The sequence below is a fragment of the Budorcas taxicolor genome, chromosome 12 (assembly GCF_023091745.1).
Source record: "Budorcas taxicolor isolate Tak-1 chromosome 12, Takin1.1, whole genome shotgun sequence".
Taxonomy (NCBI): Eukaryota; Metazoa; Chordata; class Mammalia; order Artiodactyla; family Bovidae; genus Budorcas; species Budorcas taxicolor.
Genome location: NC_068921.1, coordinates 24,720,417 through 24,734,584, shown reverse-complemented (window position 1 = coordinate 24,734,584; position 14,168 = coordinate 24,720,417). Strand labels below are relative to the sequence as shown.

The window sequence follows — 14,168 nt, the reverse complement described above, 5'->3', positions numbered from 1 at the left end:
GAACCCAGTACCATGCAACCTAAAAGCTTGTCAAGTAATGCAGGAGATCAGGCCCTAGCCCAGACTTGCTAAATTGGAATCTGCATTTTAATAAGCAGCCCATGTGATTCTTATGTACATAAAGGTTTGGGAAGCGCTGCTTTATATACCCAGACTGCCCTCTGAAGTCAATTCCTCCCTTTGGTATTTGCACCAAAAATCTCTTCTCAGGCCATGTTTCTTGAGGGGTGAATAGACAGATACACACTGAAAGATAATGTGGCTTAGTTTCTTGAGTTGTATACACAGTCTACTTCTAATGCTTTTGGCTTTGTGCTTTTGAAACTTTTTTTTAAATCACAGATAATAAGATTTACACATGTGCTAGCCTAGAAAGTATGCACAGAACAAACATCTGTTAAAATAACCAACCACTTCTAGAGTTTAATGAATAATAAAAACAGGAGAAATAGGAAAATAAAAGAAATATGGGCCCTCCTATTAAAAGATCTCTTTCCTATCTTTGCTCATTTATAGTTCATGTACATTACGGACCAGCAAAGAATACTACTCAAGGATGAGAACCTTGGCCACTGCTCCAATATTGTTAATTTTTAAATTTAACCAATGAGAAGTATTACCAGGAAATTATGATGAAATATTATGGAAAAAAAAAAGAGGCATTTTATGCATATTATGTAATATGTACCATTTTCTTACACATTTGGAAATACCTTGCTTATTTTTCCTGCTCTAAATACAAATCTATATTAAGAAGTTACATACTTAGACAAGTAATATGAAAGAACAGCTTCTGAAGATGAGCAGTTGACTTAAGAAGTGTTTTTGCATAAACATGGAGAATGAACTAGTGGTTAAAACTAGGGAAAAGGGGGGAGTTATTATGGGATTATATAAAATCATGTGTGAGAAAATGTTGAAAACTTATAAAGCACTAGATAATTTAAAGAATCTTTCATTCAATAAATTAAAAGAGAAAAGTAGCAGTAATAAGAATCTTCATTTTCCCTAAGTATAAGAGTGAGATTTAGGAATCTTATATATGAAAATAAGTGCAATTTATGAACTGACTTACATCCACCTCAGAAGGTACAGCCAAATTACAGGGACTCCGTTTCCACATATCTACACACTAAAAAAAATTAAAAACAGTATAAATAAGTATACTTAAAATGCAAAATAAGGCATTTGGTATAATAAGCTTCATTTAAAAACATATACTTACATTTCCTGCTTTAGAAATTTTGAGGTCATAATGCTGACCTGCTTTTCTTTCCTTTCTTTTTTGTAAGAAATCAAGTAATTTTAGCTGAGGAGGAGGTGGACCATGAGACATATCCTGTTGCCGATTCAGAGAGGACCTGGAATATCTCTTGAAACATCTGGAACATTAAGAGATTAGAAGTATTGATACACCAAACTAATAAAAGAAACTCGGAATAAATACGGTTTTAAAAATGTGTAATTAAATCAAAAATATTTGTAGAACACTGTCACTTGCCAAGCAATGTTCCAGGCACTGGTGAAATAAAAATGAACACGACGAACACAATTCCTGCTCCCACGGAGCTGACAGTCAAGAAGGGAAGACACATATACATTCACAAAGGAACAGGTCAGATCACTCCAGATAACAACAGTAGAGTACGAGTAAAAACCAGGGTTCTGGGAGGAATAAGTGATACGGAGGGCAACACTAGGGGAGGGCAGGAAGGACGCTGAGGAAAATGTGTAAGCCAAGACATGGCAAGAAGAAACAAACTGTGGAGAGATCAGGGAATGAAGCAGAGAATTTTAAATATTTGAAGCAGAGAATTTTAAAAGTTTCTGAGGCAGGAACAAAGCTGGCTTGTTTTCAAAAACGAAAAATACAGGTGGGACTAGAGCACCAGCAGGAAATGAGGTCAAAGAGCAAGGCAAGGGCCTTGTAGATGAATGATAACATAAAGTACAATGGGATGGTTTTAGAGGAATTTAAGCAAGTGGTGGCATGATCTGCTTTGAGGTTTTTAAAACATTACTTTGGTTTGCCTACATGGCAAACAGACCAAAAGGGAGCAAAGGTGAAGCAGTCAGACCAGGTAGGAAGGTATTTATCACAGAAGTCAAGATGAAGATGACAGTGGCTTGGTTTAAGGTACTGGCAGTGGGTGTGGAGAGATGTGGAAAGAGGTTCTAGGACACTTTATGGGACTGCTGACAGATTCTCTATGTACTTAGTTCACTATTTCCAAAGCGGTACCTTTTCCTCAGCATATATTACTTCAACAGTAAAACAGAATTTAGAAAATGGGTAGGTTTTTTCAGCCCCTTGAAACTTGAAGAAGATCCAAAGTGGACAACTGAAACAATTACTCAAAGAGAACTTAATGATGAGCCAACTATAACTGCAATCTAAATTAATATGCATTCTTTTACTTTATTGAGATGGCTAAAATATTCAAAGACAAGTTACCATGCTATAAAAAGGCATTTAGTTATAAATTGACTTCTGAAACTATTATCACTTTTCCCCAGATCTGTAAAAGAAATTATAAATTGATTTTTTTAAAGGTAACATTAACAAAAATTACACTGGTATTAGGAAGGGCTAAATTATTCTTTATTCTCATGCTCATCTCTGCTCAGAATTTCTTTTTGGTGAACAGACTTTGAATTTATAGGTGGTTTGTTCTTCAAAAGAATGCACAGAATGCATCACTTCAAAATAAAGCAGAGTATTAAAAAAAATCCTAATTCTTACATTTTTACTCTATAGAGGGAAAAGATACCATAAATGTCAAAATTCAGAGCTCTCTCTCTAGCTCTCTCTTGGTTTATCCTTCCAAAAAGGTGATTACCGTTTCATTGGGCGTGTGTTCATCTTTTGCCTGTTATAGAGCAGTCTGTTTGCAGTGCAGGTGACAGCTATGGAAGGATCAAGACAGAGTGGCTCCGCTGTAGCCAGAATCAATTGGCTCTCAAGCAAAAGTTTGTCTTCCTGAAATAGGTAAGAGTAAATATCAATACTAGCTTTAAGATTTTCAAATCATACATATCACTTAATCTAGAAATATTCCTGAGAGTATTTCTGCTAAGGAATAGAGTAAAATGTAGTATTTCAAGTACCAACTTAAGTGTGTAAACGTTACAAACTGAACAGCATGACACCACTAATGGAATTTCAGTAATTTGGACAAAGTGGTCAAGCTGTCAGAATGCCAATCTGTTAGCCCAACAAATATTTACTAAGCGCCTATAATATGTGAGGCACTGTTCTAGATGACAGGGAGTTTTTGTTTAGACTATAGGTTTTTCACATCTAAGAAATACAGCTGCCTAGATTCATTAATATTTTCAGGTTGATGACATTTTCAAATGAAAATGATATTTTTCTGAAGAATTTTCCTTGAAAAGGTACAATAAAGGATAGAGCCTCTCCTTTTATTTACCAATTGCCAGAGTTAGAAATCAATACCCTTGGAACCTCCAGATGACCAATGATTTCGTTTTTGAATATTCTTTTAAGAGCTTTTAACCTTATAAATGAAAAGATTACAGCCCAGACTATAACACAATGCTTGACAGTTACTGATGAACTAAATCTTATTTTATAATCCTATTTCACAGCTACAATGATTTTCACTACTGACATTTTCTTTAGTAACTATTCCTCTTTACAGTAACAGAGAAATAAGTGAATACCCTTGTGAATGGGCACCTCACTGAATCAGCACTGGAGGACTAACTGGCTATTCTCTGAGTAAGAGAGGTCGGTCCCTAGGGCTCTACCCAGTGCAGATGGCAAAAAGACAGGTTAAGTGTGCTTTAGAACCCAAGATGACAGAGTATCAGCATCTATTTGTATCCACTGTGCAAACAAAACATTCTATTTCCTGCTGCTAAGTCGCTTCAGTCGTGTCCGACTCTGTGCGACCCCATAGATGGCAGCCCACCAGGCTCCCCTATCCCTGGGATTCTCCAGGCAAGAACACTGGAGTGGGTTGCCATTTCCTTCTCCAATGCATGAAAGTGAAAAGTGCAAGTGAAGTCGCTCAGTCATGTCCGACTCTTAGCGACCCCATGGACTGCAGCCTATCAGGCTCCTCCATCCATGGGATTTTCCAGGCAAAAGTACTGGAGTGGGTTGCCACTGCCTTTTCTGATTCTACTTGAGAGAGGATAAAAAACTAAGTTTCACACTGGGTAGATTAGGTCAACCTCACCCTAGTTTACCATGTCCTAGAGCAACTGGAACTGAACTGGTTTAGTTTCTTGCAGGATTAATACATCTTTGTAGAGCTCATAATGAACCATATACTTTACCCATAAATCAAATTATGAGCAGGCAATATCTTTTGCTTAACTTAGTAAGCACTGCTTCATCCTATATATTACCTGTTTTGGATTAAAAAAACAACAGAATAACTAACCTGGGTCCACTTATGGTTATCACTTGTTATTGAATGTACATCACAGATTAAAGTCTAAAAGAAATAACAATTGAAAAATATTAATATATAGGCATACAAACATATGAAAACATCAAATAGGTAAAACTCAAAATGAAATCTGAAATGTTTCTTAATGAAACATTCCTTACCTGCATTGTTGGACGTAACAGAATGTGCCTACTTTGGTAACCAGGAGATTTCATGTTACTGGACTGCCTATAGTCACGAATTTCTGCTATGACGCATCCACAATGAAAAATATTAACCTGTTTTGAGTGAAAATATTTAAGTAAATGCCATTTTTTCAAAAGCCTAAGTATGTAGGTTTATATTAAGTGTTTCAGGTTCTTAGCATTCTCATGCAATGTTTCTGACTATTCACATACTCAAAATTCCTTGGTGAATTAACCACTACATAAACTCTTTGAAAAGGAACTGTTTTATGTTCATCACTGTGACTCAGGAAGCAGCCTAACACTGTTTCCTAGTCACAGACTGACATTTGGCATTTATTTACTATTAATGTTACAGATCACTGGAACTGCTGTTCTTGACACTCACTGGGTCACTGCTGTACTCCACTAACACTGTCACTGCTATCAATTTGTTAATAAACCATGCCAGAATTGCAACTTACAGATACAACTGCTGTATCTGCTCTGCTAAAACTTCCAGGAGACAGGTTTCACTAATAAGAGGAAGAAAGCTAACATTAATTCAAACAGTAATCTCCTGCTAATGATATTATTTTCTAGTTCGAAGTCCAAAGAAAGGAACTGGATCACTCAAGTCTTGCAAATTATCACTTGCTACCGTTGCTTATGGTCTTTTGTGTTTCTTTCATCATTCAGAACTTGAGTGAGTACTGTGACTTCCATGTTATCAGTCATTTTTCTGCTCATGCTTTTTAACCAATATTTACTGAGCTACTACAATGTGAACTGTTACGCACTATCCAAATATCCAAGAAGCTTCACATATAAAGTGGTGAGATAACTTGCTCTCAGTGTGGAAAGACAGGCAATAAACATGTAAACAAAAATGAGATAACTTGAGAGAGTGAATGCTACAGAGGAAATAAAATAGGGAGTGACTAATTCAGACTGTGTGCTCAGGTAGAACTCTCTGGTGGAGTAATTTTCAGCTGAGACTTGAATCACAGCAAAGGGCCAGACACCTGGGAGAGATCACTTCAGACAGAAGAGCAGATGAATAAGACAGGAATAAGCTTGGTGTGTTTTAATCTAGAAAAATGGCATGGATGGCTGGAGAGTAGTGAGTGGGGATGAGAACCAGGAGGTGAATACAAAGACAGGGGTTTTGTACAGTGAGAGGACACTGGAGAACTCCAAGCAGGGAACTTTGTTGTTGTTTTCTGTTTTTGTTTTGGAAGCTTAATCAACTACACCTATACATTTCAGTATATAGCCTAAAGGATAAATATCCCACAATATATCAATTTTCATACAGGCATATATATATTAGGTCTCACTTCCCTTTCCAAGAACTAACGAGAATAAAACAAAATATTCTTTATCACAAAACAACATGTATCTGGCAAGTCTAAGGACATTTTATGGAGAAAAATTTTGTACCTGAGATTTTTCTAGGAGATCAACCAAAATTGGAGGTAATTCTTCTGCATCCAAGTATTCAAGCAATTCTCCCTCTTCATAAGGCAGTCGAATGGTCTCAGAATCTTAATTTTAAAACATAAAAGTTTCTGCAAGTGATCAGGCTCACCAAAAAGCTTAGGTAATAATTTAAGTAACTTTTCATAAAAATAAAGAGAATAAAACTAAAAGCTCTCCTGAAGTCCTTAAGTCTAAAAAATAAATCACCTCATAAAAATCTTGATAAACTGTATATAAACAGTTTTAGACTGGAAGAGAGAAAAATACCTAACATCCTATGGAGAAACATCTGGCACAACAATCACAAAACAAATCCCAGCCAGCAGTACAATAATCAGAGTGTGATAAAATTCTGACTGTCAACTAAAACTTCCTTGCAGACTCCTTAATCTAATCTGGAAGTCAGACTGATAATCTGGTATAGCTTCTGAAAAATGACTACTTACAGGCCAAACTTCTCTTGATGTTATGTTTTACAATTAACGACCAATACAAGAAAAAAAATCCTTAAAAATCTTTAACTGGATAAGTTCCGTACAGAACTTATACTATCATCACTGAATCAAAATTTAAATGCTTCTTTGGTGAAATCTCAGAGTGTTAATACTTTAAAATTCTATTCTGACATTCACATTAATCAGAATAAGATGTTGAAGACTATTCAAAAAGTAGTGAGTCTGCTTAACTTTGAAAGTTTCACACTCAAAATATATTCAAAGCATAGAAGAAAAACAGATTAAAACATCTTACACTATCTTAAATACATTAACAGCAACAGAATGGAAGTAAATTTTGATACATTTTAAAATTACATCTTTTATGGTTTAATTTCAAAGACCTTTCTCAATCAGAATATTTCTCAAATTCAGCAAGGCTAATCACAGGAGAGTTAACTTCTCATATTGTAACAAAACATCATAAAGAAGAAAACTTGAAATCAAAGTTTTCTGTTGTCAAGGCATCACTGATGTAAAGGACAGATCATTCAGCAGGATGAGAAGCTCCTTCTAAAAGACAACACATGCTGCCCAACAGACGCAGTTTCGTGGCTGCTGCCCTCTGGAGGGTCTTACCTGATCCATTTTTTCCCCTGAGCATCAGAGAATATCCCTCATTTCCCGGGTATAGGTTGACCACTAAACATGACAATGTCTCTTGCATAACAAGCTTCTCTAATAAGTTCACATTTCTTCTTAATTTCTGCTTTAGAAAGAGGCAGAGCTCGTGAAAATAATCCAGCATAATTTCAAATAATGCAATCACTTAACGAAACTAGACCTGAGTTAGTTAATCTTTGATGCTTCTTCCACATCTATATAAAAATTAATGTTGATCTATTACTGTTTTATGCAAATGAATATCACCAAGAAAAAGTGATCCATAAAATAAAACCACCTAAATACAAATATATGTACCTGAATACCCAAGTAGCAGATATTAAAAATATTTAGAAAAGAAAACCACTAAATGTAAATTTCTTTTAAAGAGGCTATAATGTATAGTTAGTTTCTATTAAGTTTAAATGTACATAAACAATATGAGGCATTCTCTTTGGTTGTACTGTTACAGAGCACATTTCTTAAACATTTTATGGCCTAAATTAGATCCAAATAAGCTCAACAGCTCTAATTAGCTGAAATGTTAAATTCAAAGATATCCAACTGGTTAAGAGGATGAAAGTGATTTAAGTAATTTTCTGTAAATTGAATTGAACAGCTCCTAGAAACCACTTTGCTAAAAAAAACAAAACAAAACCAAAAAACAGAAAACTATCAGGAAACATATATACATCAAAATCCATTCTTTAGAAATTCATACAATTTAAAGTGAAACCCACTTATGGATATAATAATTTCTTTCATCAAATCTTATTTGTGAAAGGTATCAGTTAATAGAATATTTTTCATGACCTCAAAAAATAAGCCTGTTTAGAGTACCTTATTTTCAACATGTATATATAGTCATATGCAAAAATTATGAATTCTTACTCTATAGTCAACATAGAAACAAAAAACTGTATTTTGAAAATAAATAAATATTTAAAAAGCAAAGCAACTTTTAACCACTGTGATGGAAAGCTGGAAAATATCTTTATTCTTAAAGGACCACATAGCACTTTAGCCTGTTGGCCATAAGGTCTGCATTGCAACTATTCAACTATGCTACTATCTCAAAATCAGCCATTGACAAGACATAAAAAAAGGGGTGTTGCTGGATTCCAGTAAAAGTTCATTTACAAAAACATGCCGTGAGCCAGATCCGGCTGGTAGACAGTGGCTGTCAACACCAATCTGGAATCTTTCATGTACCTCTCCTACCTTAGTTCTATGTATGCTCACTGTACAGACTGTGGTGATAACTGATGGGGGTATAATGTGAAAATTAATAAAAGGAAACCTCAACTAAAACTGGAGTGGGGAAGGCCTGCAGAGGGAACTCTCCTGCTCCTCCACTCATCATCCATTACCCCACCAGGAAGAGAATCACCTTGCACTCCTCAACAGGAAATGCAACTATTTTCCTTCCCCAACTGGGGGAAGACTTTCTCCTTACCCAGCAACAGGCTCTGTGAGTGGGAAAGGACTTCAGCCCAGCCAATGGAAAACACCTGTAGCCCAGCCAACAAAAAGCCAGCATCTCCTCAAGTTTTACTTTCCTCCAGTGGACTCAGTTTTTCCTTGCTGATGACTTTCTTTCCTTGCCCTGCCCTCCTTAACAATATACCTCTTCCATGTTGTGTAACTCCTCAGAGTATCTCTGTCTGATGAGATACTGTTCAATTCATGAGTCGTTTAATAAGGCCAATTCGATCTTCAAATTTACTCAGTTTTTTTTTTAAACAATGCATGTCAAAACTTACAAAATGTGTTACATACTTCAAACATACACAAATTATTGTAGGTCAATTATTCCCCAATAAAATGTATGGAAAACATGCCATAAAACTTGTGGTTTCACAATCATGTTTTTCCTAAATATTTTAAAACAGATATTATTAGAATTCCACTAATTTTTTGCCTAAGAGGTATTTATTTTTAAATTAAAGACACACAACAGAAGCTCACTAGAGCCTTCAAGGCCCTTACAACCCAAGGGTCCAAAAAATATCAAGAAATCAATTTCTATTATATTTCTACTGCCCATATGTTCATGCTCAATAAAAATAAATTTAACTTGGCCATGAACTAATTTTTGTGACCAAATTCACCTTTTATTATCGTCGATCTAAATTTCCTACATGTCCTGCAATAGTTTTAACTTTCCAGTGCAAATTACCATGAGGAGATAGGTAACTTTTCTCCTGATCTTTGGTCCACAGATAACTTCTCAGGAAGAAAAAGAAGCAAAAGACAATATACATGGTGGTTTTGCTTCTTCTAACTTCCTAATGAGACAGTCTGCTACTCAGTAAACATGTTGAGTTTGCTCACCTCTCCTACCCAAGTAGGCTATCTGCCTGGTACCAGATTAGCCAGAGCTCTGGTTTAGCTGCAGAACCAGGTAGTCTGGTTAGAAAGTAGTATATTTGTTCACTAACAAAAATACAAACCGCTACCTGCTTCAAATCTAATTCCTTCAAACTTCCCTTCTTCCACTTCATTTCAAAAGCCATAATAATATAAAAAAAATTATACTTACCTTAACCTCAGGCTCTTTTTCACATTCTTCAATATATAAGTCATAAAGTTTTTGAAATATTGATTTTCTAAAATAAAATAAAGACAACACACAAAGTACTGTGAATACAATACTCATAAAATAAAGATTTTGAATTTTCCTGTCATTTCCCCCACAATTTCCCAAAAACTGGGTGGTGAAGAGAGGCTGGACCTGGCAGCTAACATCAATTTAGAAATTACTAATACAGTTGACCCCTGCACAACATGGAGGTTAATCCTCATGTAACTTATAGCTGGCCCTCTGTATCTGTGGTTCCTCTGCATCCACAGATTCAACCATGAAGTACAGTAGTGTTTACTGTAAACATCTGCAAATAAATGGACCTGCACAGTTCAAACCCACACTGTTTACGGGTCAACTGTATCTGCAAAGTACCCAAGATACAACATTTCTAGCTCAGTGTCTAGTAAGAAATAAATGGAGGCTATCATCACATTTCAGCATATCTATGATACCATCAATTAAGTATTCATACCTTCCACTAGATAGGTATTTCCTTTTAGGAGGTCTCTGCCGGGCACTTTCAATGACATACTAAAAAAGAAAAGTTTAAGAAAACAGCTGGCCTTTTGCTTACTGCATGAACAACTGCATTAAATATATTTAAATCATGTGTAAGGCTAAAGACTATTCAGTCATTAGAGTCTTGCATGCATATTAAATCATACCTTTTAGGGAAACCTACTAAACTTCTAAATATACGTAATAAACAAGTGAAATTTAAACTGCAGTAAAATTTAGCTCAATATTTACTTGCATTTATAAGCAAAATCATACCATTTCACCACTGTGATTTCACAGTCAATAATATTTTCAATGTTTATAGTTGTTTAGAATATATATAGCATACCCAATTACAAAGACTCTATATATTTGAGCTACTTCCCCTTTAATTAAGCAAATAGAAAATTTGTTAAAACAGAAAACAGTTTCAGAAACTCTATGTCCTTGTTCAAATATTTAACTCACAATACTGTTCAGTTTTTATTTCACAGCATTACTATCTGAGCAATCCAAGTAACAGATGATTCAAACATCATCTGGTATTCTTCTATATATATTTACAGACAGTATACTCATCCTAATATTAATGTATGCCCTGGACAGTCACATACAAAAATCTCTTAAAACTGAGTTTTGTCAATTAAAGACAACACTATTTCAATATGTAACTTAGTCATGCCTCACCTCTGCACGATCCAAAGCTAGTTCTAAAGCTTGTTGCTGTAAAAAGTAAATGGTGTATTTTATTATATTAGTTATTTTCACACAAAAATAACTTAATATACATATAACATTTTCTAGTTAAGTGTTTAAATGTGTTTTATTTTTTAAAATAGGTCTAACATTTTCCTTTCTTTCCCTCCTCCACTCACCCCACTGCATGCTCAAGACATGCAGGAAAAAATATGGTCATCTCAGACACCTGATTCTGACCACAAATTAGTTAAGAAATGTTAGAATGATTTTCTCTGGTCATGCTTGTACAGCTGATATAGGGCTGAAGGTTAGATATGGTAACTAACTATTACCATTTTATAAACTTCAGCATTTTAAGAGCATCATTTAGGAAAATATACTGGCCATCAGGTATGCAATTAAAGTGAAGCAAAAACTGAAATCCCTTAAGCTGCTAGGAATCCTAAAGACTGAGGGGGCTATTATGTTGGTGCCTAATATCAACTTAGACATTCTTAACATTATGAACAGAAACTAGGCCAGTGCCTAGTAGAAACAGAATAAATGATGGTTACCCTTACCGATTTTTAATGAATTTAAAATGAATGTCCAACTGTTTGCGACCCCATGGACTGTAGCCTACCAGGCTCCTCCATCCATGGGATTTTCCAGAAAAGAATACTGGAGTGGGTTGTCATTTCCTTCTCCAGGGGAACTTCCCGACCCAGGGATCGAACCTGTGTCTCCCGCATTGTAGGCAGACGCTTTTTTTTTTACTGTCTGAGCCACAAGGAAAGCCCTAATGAATTTAAGATACCATCAGTTACATGCCTGAATTAACTTCCCTGGTGGCTCAGATGGTAAAGTGTCTTGCTTACAATGCGGGAGACCTGGGTTTGATCCCTGGGTCGGAAAGATCCTCTGGAGAAGGAAATGGCAACCCACTCCAGTACTCCTGCCTAGAAAATCCCATGGACGAAGAAGCGTGGTGGACTACAGTCCATGGGGTCGCAAAGAGTCGGACACGACTGAGCGACTTCACTTCACTTCAGGGAACAAGAGTATGCTGCCAATAATAAGTTTAAGATGTCACTGACTGTATCATAGATACATTATCAATTCAGTAATTAAAATGTAAAAGCAAAAAGCAGATGTACCTTAGAACTGATGAAAATACAGTATTATTATTACATGTAGTTTGAGATCTACTAGTAGATCCCCATCCTTCTTTGATTTCTTAGAGACCTGTCTTATAGGGCAAGAGAGATTAATAAGAAGGGTAAACTCTGTCTTCTTTATTTGTATAGTATCTTTTGTAATGATATCCAAGAATAAAAAATACTAGATTTAAAAAAATTTAAGCCAATATACCACCAATAATTTCTTTCTAGTTTTGTGGTTTGGGTATCACACAGAGATATACCATTTTTCACTCACAATGACAATCACTTTTAATTTCACTGAGAGGCAAAGAAAATTTTCATTTTTTAAGAACCTATATTTTTCTGTTATTTTGGACTCTCCAACAATTCAATCTACCAAGTTCCATGGAGTAAAAACTCCTGCTGCTGCTGCTGCTAAGTGGCTTCAGTTGTGTCCGACTCTGTGCGACCCCATAGACGGCAGCCCACCAGGCTCCCCCGTCCCTGGGATTCTCCAGACAAGAACACTGGAGTGGGTTGCCATTTCCTTCTCCAATGCATAAAAGTAAAAAGTGAAAGGGGAAGTCGCTCAGTCGTGTCCGACTCTTAGCGACCCCATGGACTGCAGCCTGCCAAGCTCCTCCGTCCATGGGATTTTCCAGGCAAGAGTACTGGAGTGGGGTGCCATTGCCTTCTCCGGTAAAAACTCCTAGTACCCATCAAAATCCCAAGAGGGCAGGAGTAAGACTATATATTGCCAGGTTTCAGAAATCATGAAGGTTGAAGTGACCCTGTCATCCTAGTTATAAGGATGGAGAATTAATATTACAAAGACAGCCAGCCTTTTAGAAGAGCAATAGAACCTGTACATTATCAAGCATCTAAATGGAGTAGGTAAAAGAAAGTCTGAAATATGTCATACTTCAAAAGGTTGATAAATTTATATATGTCAAATTTAATTTATTTAAAAAATTTCATGGGCAGAATTCAGTGAAACTGTTCCCCAGGGACTCAAAATTAGATTCTTGAGCATAAACTATTTTCCAATATATACTCTTGACAAAAACACAAGGTTCTTTTATTTTGGCCATAAAACCTTAGAGAGTAAGTTTATAACTTATCAAAAAATTATAAAACACAATCAAATGTATATTCCAAGACCATTTCAAACAGCCACTATTCTCAAATATTTAATCTTGATATCAAAACTATAAAGGTTCTAGTGAGATATACCTGCATATATAAATGCTAGTATCATTTATTCACTACTGCATTCAAATACTTAAGACAATATCAAAGCAAAATATAAGGTAAGAACCTCATTGTGATAGCTCCACTTTTCTCTAAAAAGGCAAGAGTACATAGGGAAGATCCCAACACAAGACACATGTTTTCTGAAGTTTATTCTGTCAAATGCTGTTTATAACATTAGAAAGTGATCTTTTTCTTCTGTTTTTAATTTTTTAATGTTTAAATGCCCAGCCCTACATATGTTTAGTGACTGTAAGTGGTAAGCAGAAATGTGCCATTAGAAGGCTAATCCTAATGCTGCTTAAATTTTTTTTTTTTTGCTTAAATATTAATTGCAGTAAGCAGGTTATACTTCTTGTTAATTTTTTTAAAAAATCTGTACTAACAAGAACTTCAAAATATGAGAAACCTGTACCCCCAAAACTATTTATACTTATACCCAAGGTTCTTGCCAGTGATTTGGACTATGGTAACGTAACTAGAGGACTTCCCTGGTGGCTCAGATTGTAAAGAATCTGCCTGCAATGCAGGAGACCAGGATTCGATCTGTGGGTTGGTAAGATCCCCTGGAGAAGGGAATGACTACCCACTCCATTATTCTTGCCTGGAAAATGCTATGGAACAAATTTTTTTTTACTACTTCACAAAAATAAGGACAGACAGATTATCTGTGCAACCTGGATATGATTATAATACTGAATTGAAAGATGAGCTTCATATTTTAAGATTTTGCATGCAATTGCTAAGTAATTTCCCAGTTAGAGTAACAAGGGTAGCTAATAAGAATATCTGTTTCATATTGATTTTTTTTGAGGGAAGAGAATTTTCTAAGAATATTAACATACTGA

General features: G+C 35.5%; 1 protein-coding gene across 8 annotated transcripts in view; it reads right to left on the bottom strand.

Moving 5' to 3' along the window:
* The window catches only part of SUPT20H (SPT20 homolog, SAGA complex component), a 36,003-nt gene that overhangs the window by 18,815 nt on the left and 3,020 nt on the right, over positions 1–14,168 (bottom strand). For all 8 annotated transcript variants that reach the window (XM_052649895.1, XM_052649900.1, XM_052649903.1 and 5 more), the window contains exons 3-12: positions 10,937–10,972; positions 10,224–10,282; positions 9,707–9,773; positions 7,141–7,270; positions 6,029–6,132; positions 4,583–4,699; positions 4,413–4,466; positions 2,841–2,980; positions 1,226–1,382; positions 1,076–1,132 (exon numbers count right to left, since the gene is read on the bottom strand). In XM_052649895.1, coding sequence (XP_052505855.1) covers positions 1,076–1,132; positions 1,226–1,382; positions 2,841–2,980; positions 4,413–4,466; positions 4,583–4,699; positions 6,029–6,132; positions 7,141–7,270; positions 9,707–9,773; positions 10,224–10,282; positions 10,937–10,972 — 921 coding nt within the window. The remainder of the gene's footprint in view (positions 1–1,075; positions 1,133–1,225; positions 1,383–2,840; positions 2,981–4,412; positions 4,467–4,582; positions 4,700–6,028; positions 6,133–7,140; positions 7,271–9,706; positions 9,774–10,223; positions 10,283–10,936; positions 10,973–14,168) is intronic.